A 12,634-nucleotide genomic window follows, 5' to 3' on the forward strand; every position below is an offset into this window, starting at 1 on the left:
CCTGTTTCTCTGTCCCAACGGGAGCAACTGAAAGGTCCTGTGTGCAGTGTGGTAAGGGTCATCAGTGATTTTGCACGGCCTCTTCAGACAACAATCCTGGTACATCACATCGATGGGGGGTGAGGGGGGGAATGGAGACCCCATCGATCCTCTTTGCCACTATTATGAGCCTATGGATTGACCTCACATCCAATTCTCTACAGCAACAATACCACAGCCAGCCAGGGCACTCTCGATAGAGTTCCTGTAGAAGGTTTACATGAGGGTGGCCTTGCCCGCTTCAGTCTTTTCAGGAAGTGCAGTCACTGTTGCGCCTTTCTGACAAGTGAGGAGATGTAGTGTGTCCACAATAGGTCACTTGTTAAGTGAACTCCAAGGAACTTGGTGGTCTCTACTCTCTCCACTATCGAGTTCTTGATGTACAGTGGAGGGTGGTCATTCCTGGTTGTCTTGTCCACATTGAGACTCAGGTTATTATTCTCGCAACATTATCATGAGATGTTCCACCTCTTCTCTATAGTACAACTCATTGTTGTTGCTGATGAGGCCAACTACTGTTGTGTCATCTGCAAACTTGATGACACTATTGAAGCCAGATCTGGAAATACATTTGTGAACAGGAGCCGGCTGAGCACACAGCCCTGTGGTGCATCCGTGCTCAGCATGACGATGCTTGATGCTCTGCTACCGACTCAGATAGACTGTTCTGAAGACCAGAATCCAGTTACAGAAAGGGGTGTTGAGTTCCAGTGAGGACAGCTTCTCCATCAGCCTCTGAGTAATGATCATGTTAAATGCTGAACTAAAGGCAATGAACAGCAGCCTGGCGAATGAGGCGTCGATCTCCAGGTGCATCAGGACGGAGTGGAGGAACAATGCTGTAGAATATCAGAGGAATGGGTTCTTCAAAAGGTGAATTGAAATAAGTCCAATGTCTCTGGGAGATACACTTTGATGGGTTCCATCACCAGATGTTTGAACCATTGAGGGATTAGTGCCAGACGGTAGTCATTGAGACCAGTTACTGTCACCCTTTTTGGTACCAGGATGATGGTGGCTAGTCTTGAAACCCATGGGGACAATGGATCGTTGCAGTGACATGTTGAAGATGTTCATAAAGTCCTCCGTCAATTAGTGCCTAACAGGAGTCATAAGCTAACAGGTGGCCAAAATGTTTTTGCTTTGATCGGGCATGGAGCCAGAAGAATCTTTGGGCTCTACCACAGTCTTCTGATTGAGGATAACAGTGAGTTGCTGACATATCTATATCTAGATGGTGCCTTGGAACTCTTCAGAATTACCTGTAAGGGAATGTCCTCTCAGATGGTGCATGCTGGTGATGTATATCTTGCACGGGGGCACTGCATTCAAGATGACATAAACTCCCATCTTCCATCTTCTCCCTGGGTGAATTGCCCTGCCTCCTGCCAGAAATTCCTTCCATGCCGTTTCATACTCTGCACACTCTCCATTTCCTCATCTTTCCCTGCCATCTGGACACAAAATGTCAATCGATTCTGCTATTTGGTGGTGGAGAAGGGGGTCACCAATTGAGGTCTCTATGTGGGGGGCTTCTGTCTTTAGGAATATGGGGAGGAGATTATTGAAAAGGCTATCCCAAACAACATTTTTAAGGTGGCTTATGGTCTGTCAGATCATGACCGGCAGTAAGCCAACATGATGTCTGTTTATGCCTGTTAACTGCGCCCATCTCTACTTTGATCCTTGGAGACAGTATGTGACGTATCCACTGGCTTGCTGAGATCCTTCTGAGACTTATGGACCCCTCCTGTGCTGGAGAACAGAAAGTAACATTTTTAAGTCTTTAAACAAAAAAAAGTATGAAAAGAAATTTAAGAAAAGACACAGAATGGTGATCTAATGATGAAGAAGTAAAAGGAAAGTAAAATTCCCTCTGCTCATACCTTGTATGACTTTTCTCACATAAACTTTCTGTCATATCAGGAATATGCCCTGTTGCAGGAGCATTAATCTGTGTCTCTGTAGTCTAGAAAGTAAGAATAAAAACTGGAGAATGTTTATTCTAGCCAATGTGTCCAGAATAGGGTTGAAGACTTGAGTGCTGTAAATGGGAATGCTTTGGATGATATTTGTGTAGTCAACGCATGGAACAGTTCACCCACCCACGCTCTGAGTGGGGCTCTGCTGTGCTCTGACTCACAGCCCATGGCTGCAAAATAAAGTGAAAGCTTTCCTATTCAGGAAAGGAGGTTTGTAATTTGCTGGCTGTGAATGACACATTGAAGAAATGATGCTTTGGAATGCAATTCCCAATGTTCGGCTCTCCCCCTTGAATGGGAGGGTTATCAGGAGCTGCCTTCTAATCTCACTTGCTACACAAGTAATAGTCACCCCACCCATTCATAGGATGATAACTGGCTGTAATATTAGAATGGACTTCTTTAAAGATTCTACAGTTTACATACGCTCCTTAAACATGAAACAAAATATGTGTTGTTTGGTTTGGATTAAGTTATTTAAAAGCACACTCTTTTCAGAATATTATGATTCTGGTTCCTTCCTCTGTCTATAAATAACACTGACGTGATTGCTGATGTGATTCCTATATTTCTGTTTAAGGGGGGGTTGTGGGGCATTTGTCCAGGGTAATAAAGGATTAGGTATTGAATATGGTGGGAGCTGTGTTTACCTACTAAAATAGCAAAAATAGTAGATAGCTGGATGGGATCTGGCCACAGAAATATTTCAAGGGGAGACTCCTGGAGGGACCACTAAGCATCAAGTGATTTAGGGGAAGAGAGGAAGGGAAGGGAAGCCACATTCCAAAAAAAAGAAATGGCTTTGAAGAGGCCATTGACTAGATGTAAAGAGGGGCGAATGCCTGAGGAGGTAAAAAGGGGCCAGGAAGACGGTCAGAAGAGAGAACATGGGGTAGGGGTCAATCAAAGGCAACTGGTCCAAATTTTGAGGAAGTTATTTTTACTTTAACTTTTAATTTTATTTGAACTGATCAGTTTGAAGATGAAATGTTGATCACATTGAACAAACTATTTTACATTTAACGACTCTAGGTTAGTCTCTGCTGCATGGAATCATCTTTTCCATATTGAACCTGTCAAATAATTTCTTCACCTGAAAGCCTTTCCTCCATTAGGTAACCCCTCTATTTCCATAGAATTGCTTCTCAGTCTAATTTTTCCTGATAGTTACGTGTGCATCCAGACTGAAGACTATAGTAGGATCATTGGAATCCCTTCTATGCATAAAAACTGTTATATCAATTCACACTGGTTACAAAAGGATTGATGGTACAGGCCAAAGTGAAAAGGAGGAGTTGAAGCAGATCTAACTTTCAGTGGATTTAAGTTTAAGGAAGGTTATGCTTAGTTTGGAGATAATTACGTAGAATTGATTCAGAGAGGCATTGGAGCTCATCTGGCTGATGTTACAGCCAAACAGAAAAGCTTATTATGTTTTTTTTTAAAACACAGCCACTGCATTCTGGGAAATTATTCCCAATTTTCTGCAAATGCAGTGTGTGTAAAAAGATCATAATGGGAATTCACGTTCCGAAATTTTATCTCTGCGACCCCTAGACATTTTCATAGCTAGCTTACAGTCTAAACTGCAGGTGATCTGCGAACAACGGGCTAATGAATAGGATGTAAATACCGCACTTCAGGTATTTTGTCTAAACTCACAGTGTGATTTGGAGTTTTTGGTCATCCCTGTGTGAAAGGCCACTCCCAGAAGGTAGGGAGACATTTCAGAATGGAAAAAAACCATAATTTGAAAGGAAAGCTGGTTAGTCAACACTTTGACGTTGGATAAGCAATCTGGCTAAGTGGGATAATTGTAGTGGGTTTGGGTAGCTGTTGGTCAGGAGGACCAACATCAACCTGAGAGATTACATTATGTGATTAAACTTGCTAAATTCAATAAAATTAAAACAATTTCTAACTTCCTACATGATATTACAAATCTGAAAGTAGCATTGTGTTCAGCTTGAAGTTATCTATCATAATCCCCAATTTTTTTTTCAAGAAGCAAAACTTTTGAAAAAAATTGTTATCAGAAGTCCAAAGGCAAGATGTTCTATTGTCTTTCCCTTTACTGCACACTACACTCGCTTTAGCCCGGTCTCCTCAGGTTATCCTCAGTCACGACATGTTGTCACTCTCTGACCGTTATAATTGTTCTAATATCATTCTAGAAAATCTTAACATATTTTCCAGTTATCTTTTTTATCTGATAGTTGATTTCATTGGTGTTTATGCTTGCTGTGAATAAATTGGCCCCCACACACTACCTACATTACAGCAGTAACTACAATTGAAAAATGTAAAATGTTTCACTGACCACAAAGATTTTGCTTCCTGGACACTTCTGGGTTTATTTTATGGAATTTGAGCTGCTGCTCACGAAAATAATCTTAAAATTTTCCTACCACGTACTTTTTTTTTTAGATATAAGCTATTTTGTGATTTCCTGTCGCATTTTAACTCTACTAGTATATTGACCACAAAGCAAGTTGTTTTGGTCAGTCTAAGCAGTACAGATGCTATGGGAAGGATAGATGCAGACTGGCTATAAAAGCAGCTCAAAAGTACAGATGCTGGTGCATTACATTGATATAGATTGAACATGTGTTGATGAACATTTGTTCTCCAGGCGGCATAGTGCATGTATTTAACAATAGCATTCAGGAAGATTCAATACAGAGGAAATGTCCTGTGAAAGTTGCAACAGATGTGATACATTCTGTGACACTTGTGGCTTAAGACTCAAAGATGCAGTATGACTGCATAAGAAAGCCACTAAGCTCTACTTCAGCTGTAAAATTGTAAAACACAAACCCTGAGTTCCTCACATGTGCAGTCAACCTGAGAGATTACATTATGTGATTAAACTTGCTAAATTCAATAAAATTAAAACAATTTCTAACTTCCTACATGATACTACAAATCTGAAAGTAGCATTGTGTTCAGCTTGAAGTTGTCTATCATAATCCCCAATTTTTTTTCAAGAAGCAAAACTTTTGAAAAAAATTGTTAGCAGAATTCCAAAGGCAAGATGTTCTATGATCTTTCCCTTTACTGCACACTACACTCGCTTTAGCCCGGTCTCCTCAGGTTATCCTTAGTCACGACATGTTGTCACTCTCTGACCGTTATAATGTTCAGTTTCAGTTCACCCTTCATTGCTGGTCCTCAGTGATACATATTCACAAATACGCTTTGAGCTATATTGGTTTGCCCTAGACACAACCTTCTCCTCCACATCACATGACTATTATCTTTGGCCATAGCCTTCTACCTCATCTACATGTTGTCGTGTCATTAATATAACTTGCATGATTACTAAAGGTCCTCCTGACCAACAGCTACTCAAACCCAGGACATATAATTTGCATGATTACTAAAGGTCCTCCTGACCAACAGCTACCCAAACCCACTACAATTATCCCACTTAGCCAGATTGCTTATTCAACATCAAAGTGTTGACTAACCAGCTTTCCTTTCAAATTATGTTTTTTCACATGTTTTTTTTTCCATTCTGAAATGTCTCCCTACCTTCTGGGAGTGGCCATTCACACAGGGATGACCAAAACTCCAAATCACACTGTGAGTTTAGACAAAATACCTGAGGTGCGGTATTTACATCCTATTCATTAGCCCGTTGTTCGCAGATCACCTGCAGTTTAGACTGTAAGCTAGCTGTGAAAATGTCTAGGGGTCGCAGAGATAAAATTTCGGAATGTGAATTCCCATTATGATCTTTTTACACCCACTGCATTTGCAGAAAATTGGGAATAATTTCCCAGAATGCAGTGGCTGTGTTTTAAAAAAAAACATAATAAGCTTTTCTGTTTGGCTGTAACATCAGCCAGATGAGCTCCAATGCCTCTCTGAATCCATTCTCTGTAATTATCTCCAAACTAAGCATAACCTTCCTTAAACATAAATCCACTGAAAGTTAGATCTGCTTCAACTCCTCCTTTTCACTTTGGCCTGTACCATCAATCCTTTTGTAACCAGTGTGAATTGATACAACAGTTTTTATGCATAGAAGGGATTCCAATGATCCTACTATAGTCTTCAGTCTGGATGCATACATGCAGAATATACATTTAAGCACAATGAGATTAGAGAGCGGAGATAACAGGACTGTAATTCCTGTGCACATCAGCACTTTTGAGGGAGGAGATTTGTTAGAGCAAGCAGCTAAGGGGGGAGTATTTTTGAATAAACAAAAATGCCACCGTCGCTCCTCACCATTGGGTCAACATCTTCAGTAGATGAAGAAACTTATAGCCAAGTAAGATTTTGCACACTGTGGAAAGAAGGATCACACTCCCCAGTCAGCTATTAGGTCATTATAAAGCACTGATTTTATCCACACTTTAGGAATGATTCGACATTTGTAGAAGAGATTTGGATAGACTAGAGAATCTGGAGTTGTTCTACATGGAAAAAGAGAGGAGATCTAATATCTAAAATCATGAAGGAGTTAGAAAGAATAAATGATATGAAACAGTATATATTGTCAGTGTAATGAGAAACAAAGGTAAGTAAGATTGGTGATCTGAGGAAATGTTTGTTAACATTTACAAGTTGTCAGGGTAAAGAAAGGTTACCTAGGGGCAATATTAGAGGCAGATTCAATTGTAGAGTTCAAAAGGAAGTTAGTGCCATAGAACATTACAGCACAGAAACAGGCCCCATCGACCCTTCTCGTCTGTACCAAACTATTTTTTTTTCTGCCTAGTCCCACTGACCTGCACCCAATCATAGCCCTCCATACCCTTCCCATCTATGTACCTGTCCTAATTCTTCTTAAATGTAAAAATTGAGCCAGCATTCACCACCTCAGCTGGCAGGTCATTCCACACTCCCACCTCTCACTGTGAAGAAGTTTCCCCCTCATGTTACCTTAAACTATTCCCCTTTCACCTTTAATCCATGTCCTCTGGTTTGAAACTCACACCCTCAGTGGAAAAAGCAACATTTACTCTGACTATCCCTCTCATAATTTTGTTAACCTCTATCAAATCTCCCTGCATTCTTCTACACTCCAGGGAATAAATTCCTAACTGGTGGTTTATCCTTGCTCTGTAACTCAGTTCCTGAAGTACAGTCAAGATGATTAAATATATTAAAGGAAATTATCCACAGGGGCTGTGGGGAGAGTGTAAGAGAGACCAGCTAGATTGATTTCAAACTATATTCCTTGAACTTCAAACCAGACAAGGCTTGAAGTTCAAATGGCCTTCTTCCATACTATAAGCATTCCTGTCATTTTTTTTTTTAAAAAAAAGGAACCACACCCTTTTGGAGATGAGAATACCACTCCCCAGTAAGCGATTCTGAGGAAGGGAGAGAACCTGAGACAGCAAGTGAGAGGGATCCTTTTTCACCTAGAGAATGGTAAATACCTTGAATACACTTGATTGAGAGTGGTTGAAGATTGGTTATTGGCACCATTTGAAAAGTGTGTACATGTACACATGAATCACTGCCGTGGATGGCTGTGAACCAAGTACTGGGAGATACAATGAATACAGAAGAAAAAGAGGGGTCATTGGCCAGCCCAGATGAATGGTCTTTTTCTCTGTTGTTTGATTCTATGACACTATGAGGTTCTGTACCAAGCAGGGGTAGGCAACATATGCTAGCCTTGCCAGCAATTCCTAGATCCTGAAAAATGAATTAAAAACAGCTTTTCACAGAAGTGGACCTGCATCAGTTGTTTGTCTGAAAGAGGGCTGTGTTTGATGCTGTGAAGGAGGTTTCATGGCTTGTCCTTTAATTGCTGTTGAAAAAGCCTCCACCCAACACATGAATGTGCTGAGCAGCAGAAGCCAGACTCCGTCCAGGTTCCTCATTTGCCTTGTGGAGGAAGCGAATCCTTTACCACACATTGTAGCTCAGCAACTGTTCTAACTCCAAGGTGAAGGTCAGTGGCTTGTAGCTTTAACCTTCCTCATCCATGTCCCATGTCCCTTTGCCTCTAATTCAGTCTACGCAGTGGTTCTCAACCTTTTTCTTTCCACTCACGTACCAGTCTTTCCTGCATAAAGTACACTGGTTGACATGCTGAGTTTCTCCAGCATTGTGTTTTTAACAACCTACGTGTCTGCAGACCTTTGTGTTTTACCTCTAGCAGTGGTTCTCAACCTTTTTCTTTCCACTCACATCCCATTTTAAGGATTCCCTATACCATAGGGGCTCTGTGATGAGTAAGGGATTGCTTAAGGTGGGATGTGGGTGGAAAGAAAAAGTTTGAAAACCATTGTTTTCATTGTACCAAATGGACTCGTTATGTGCACAGTTTCATAACTCCAAAGGACATGGGGTAATGACAATTTTTCTGAAGCAAAAGATTTCTGTAACAATTGGGTCTGGAGCAGTGATTCTCAACCTTCTCTTCCCACTCACATCCCACCTTAATCAATCACAAAGCACCGAAGGCGTAGGGATTACTTGAATTGGGATATGAGTGGAAAGAAAAAGGTTGAAAACCCTGGGATATGGGGAGATTTCTTGGAATCTCACCCTCACGCTGCCATTCCTCTTTAAATACTGGAATCACGTGCCCCCGAGTCGCCACACCCCGAAACCATTACGTCACCCCACAACGCACCGCGCTATTTGGAGTACACAATCCGTCTCCCTGACAACGGCCGGCCAATGGGCAAACTGCATGCAAAATAACCGGAGGAGAAGACGTCACCGGCGGCCAATTGGAGGGCAGGAAAATGACATCATGTAATCAGCCGGACACGTGGGCGAGGGTATATAAAGGGGCAAACGGGAGGCGAACGATCGTGAGCTGGGTGGTTTCAGTGCGGAGCTGTGAGCAGGGTATAGCGGCGCACGGGAGGCCGAGGACCGGGCCTTCCCTTCCCAGTCTGCGGTGTGTACCCGGCATGGAAACGCCCTTCTACCATGACGATACCCTGAGTTCCGTGAGCAGCATGAAGAAGACCCTGAGCTTGCCCGTGTCCGAGAACTGCCTCAAGAACCAGCGCGACTCCGAGGCCCCGCTCAGCTCGCCCGACCTGGGCTTCCTCAAACTCGCGTCCCCCGACCTCGAGCGCCTCATCATCCAGTCGAGCGGCCTAGTGACCACCAGCCCCGGGCCGGCCCAGAGCCTCTTCCCCCGCGGCGTCACCGACGAGCAGAACTCGTTCGCCGAAGGCTTCGTCAAAGCCCTGGAGGACCTCCACAAGCAGAACCAGCTGGCCGGCCCGCAGGCTCCTCTCCCCGCCGCCCCCGGCCCGGCCGCGGGAGTCGGCGGCAGCTCGGCCGCCTTGCAGCACCCCGAGCCCCCCGTCTACACTAACCTCAGCCCGTACAGCGGGACGCCCGGCGTCAGCTACAGCCCCGAGCCTTCCGCCGCCGGCGGCCCCTCTTACCCGCCGCTCGGCCACCCGCCCCTGTGCCCGCAGGGCCGGCTCCAGGCCCCCAAGGACGAGCCGCAGACCGTGCCGGACGTGTCGGGTCTTGGCGACAGCCCGCCCGTCTCGCCCATCGACATGGACATTCAGGAGCGAATCAAGGCGGAGAGGAAGCGCTTGCGGAACCGCATCGCCGCCTCCAAGTGCAGGAAGCGCAAGCTGGAGCGGATCTCCCGGCTGGAGGACAAGGTGAAGAGCCTCAAGTGCCAGAACTCGGAGTTAGCCTCCACCGCCAGCCTGCTGCGGGAGCAGGTGGCTCAGCTTAAGCAGAAGGTGCTGACCCACGTCAACAGCGGCTGCCAGCTTCTGCTTAGTCCGCAGGTCCAAGCCTACTAGCCCCAGACCTGGAGCGGCTCCTCTTCCATCGAAGTTCCCCTCTCTGTTTACCTGAAACTCGGGACAAGACACCACCTGCGGGCTTTGAACCCTACTTGATGTCTAGGGGAACATCCAGTTTCCCATCATGTTTCTCCACCAGGTGCAAGCTTATGGACCATCATGTTTCTCAGGACCATGTGTGCATGCACCTCCTGTGCAGGCCATCAATAAATACACCCCTTTCATGGACTACAGCCTTTTTTCCTGCACTAAGTACCCAGGCCAGTGGACCACCTCTCTGATTGCCCTTCCATTACTGAAGCTGACTTTGAAGACTTGTGAGTGCTGTCTGAGGGGCACATCAACACGACTTTTATTTTAAGATAATAACACGATTGAGTTCGGTTGACCAAAAGCCTATAACTCTGTTTGGCACTGCATGTCTGGGACCCTGTTGACGTGCGTTCAAGTGTGTTGGTCTCTGCTGTTTTAGAAAGCTACTGCATGGACTAGCTGTGGCTTTAAACCACCTACAGACTCTTAACATCAGATACCTGCTTGTTATGTGCAGTGTTTGTGTTTGCATTCATGCAAACTTTTTTAAAATATTGTAAATAAGTGTCTGACTCTGTTACAATATTGATGGAATGTATGTTTTTACCATTTTAAAGATGCTCTATTTATATACAGTAATGGGAACAGTTCAATTAGATTCCTGGTTGCTCTACATTCCAATATGTATTGCTACAATGTGATTTTTGAATAAAAGTATTTTATGTCTAAGATGTTAGATTTGTTTTGCATTTAATTTTAAGTAGCAAATGCCTACATTCCAAATCTGCAGAACGGTGGCACAGTTAGCGTAATGCTATTGTTGTGCCAATGACCAGGGCTCGAATCCGGCACTATCTGTAAGGTGTTTGTACAGATTAAATGGGTTTCCTTCAGGTACTCGGGTATCCTAACCTTCAATTCATATCGGGACCGTAGGTTAATTGGGGTATTTGGGTGGCACGGGCTTGTGGGCCAGAAGGGTCTATTACTGTGCTTTATGTCTAAATTTTGGAAAATGTAAACATTTAAAGCTGGGATATTTTTCATCCAGTTTGCATTAAGACGTGGGTGAGTTTTGGTTCTGAGTTGAAGTAGGCTACTGTGACAAAGCGTTTTCCATATTGCATATTTGTGGCTTTCTTGACAGAGTGATGAAATATTTTGAAGCATATTGTTAATTGCATTGCAGCTGCAATGCAGGTTGGGGAGCATGGCACTTTGTTATCCATGTCAAGCTGCCTGTCAGCAATAGGTCAATTGGCAACACCTCAAGAAAGTTGAGTTTAAACCCTGTTCAGACCTTGCAAAAGATACCAGGACTGATTCTGGTCATTTTTAAGCAGGGAAAGGGTATTGCACAAATCTGAGAGTGAGTGAATTGAGGAGACTGTTTTAATGTAATTAATAGAAACTAATCTTTTGTGTTTGCAATATTTTTGCTTATTCTCAGTGCCTGTTAAATCATCAGTTTTGTTTATTTTTGCAAACTGATTATCAGCCACTCAGTGGAGAGGTTAATAGTTTATTACTCTAACACAGCCTACACTGAACTGTTGGGAAAGCTTTGCCAATTTACCCGTGTCCAAAGTTACCAGGAATGTTGGAGTACAAGGGTGGGAATCGTGCTTAAAAATGATCTGTCTTTCCCTATAATTTGTTATTTGCCCAGTTCCCTTTTAAATTACTTCCACTGGGCATTTGAATTAGAACTTGCTGCTATAAAATTTAATCTCACAAAACATAAATATAACCAATTCCAGTTAATAATATGCAATAAAAAAAATTAGGCAATATCTGAGAATGACTTGTTCAAGCTGGAACAATAAGGGTTTATTTGGAATATGGAATCATTTTTATCAATTTTCTGTCTGGCAATGTCTATTTCCTATGTTAATATGTGGGTGGTGTCCATTCACCATGATAATGAGGTGTAAATGTGTTAATTCATGTTGGCATAGCTAACCTTTGAATGAAATTACACCCCAATTGAACAAAGCTTCTTCCACTTAAAGAGTAAATGGGTCTAGAGACAATGTCACAAACAATACCCTGAACTTGTTGGAATTTAGGAGAATGAGGTGGATCTCATTGAAATATTTCTAATGTTGAAAGACTGGACAGAGTAGATGTTGTTTCCCATGGTGGGAGAGTCTAGGACAGGGGTCTCCAAACTTCTTAGACCATCAACCCCAGGCATGGAATCCCAGAGCTTGACTTGGTGGGGATGGGGTGCTACCAAAGGTATAAGGACCACATTCATCTTCTACATTCTATCTGTCCCCCCATTCACTCTTATTCAAAGGCTGAAGTCAAATACAACGTGGCAGCCACCAAGGCCCTCTCTTGAAAGAGGTTGGCTACCACTGCCGTAGGCGCTATTTTCCGTTAATCAGCCCCTGCTTTCCTCCGCAAAGTCGACCTCCCCCACCCCCCGGTGTTTTTGACCTGGCATATCGACCCCTTAGATAATCCCATCAACCCCTATGGGTCAACATCGACTACTTTGGAGACAGACCTCTGGTCGATGTACAACTTTAGGATTGAAGGATGTCTGGTTAGAACAAATGTGTAGGAACTTCTTTAGCCAGAAGGTAGTAAATATGTGGGATTTGTTGCCACAGGTGGTTTTAGAGGCCAGGCCATTGAGTGCATTGTTTAGCCAGGGCATCGGGTTGTGAAATTAAGCAGCTCAAGATTAAATGGTGGAGCAGACTCAATGGGCTGAGTAGGGCTGCTCTTATAAACAGGACCATATTGTGTGACAATATTCTAATCTGCCTGCTACATATGGCTAGATTGTAACCTTGGAGCAGGATGAAT

The 12,634-nt window shown here is 43.4% G+C and overlaps 1 protein-coding gene across 1 annotated transcript; it reads left to right on the forward strand.

Moving 5' to 3' along the window:
- Positions 1-8,799: 8,799 nt before the first annotated feature.
- On the forward strand, positions 8,800-10,543 carry jund (JunD proto-oncogene, AP-1 transcription factor subunit). The gene has a single exon (XM_069927814.1). The coding sequence runs from the start codon at positions 8,912-8,914 to the stop codon at positions 9,776-9,778; it is 867 nt and encodes a 288-aa protein (XP_069783915.1). The 5' UTR covers positions 8,800-8,911; the 3' UTR covers positions 9,779-10,543.
- Positions 10,544-12,634: the final 2,091 nt, after the last annotated feature.

The sequence above is a fragment of the Narcine bancroftii genome, chromosome 3, assembly GCF_036971445.1.
Source record: "Narcine bancroftii isolate sNarBan1 chromosome 3, sNarBan1.hap1, whole genome shotgun sequence".
NCBI classification, from domain to species: Eukaryota; Metazoa; Chordata; class Chondrichthyes; order Torpediniformes; family Narcinidae; genus Narcine; species Narcine bancroftii.

Coding starts and splice junctions, on each gene's coding strand:
- jund (XM_069927814.1), top strand. CDS start 8,912: ATGGAAACGCCCTTCTACCATGACGATACCCTGAGTTCCGTGAGCAGC.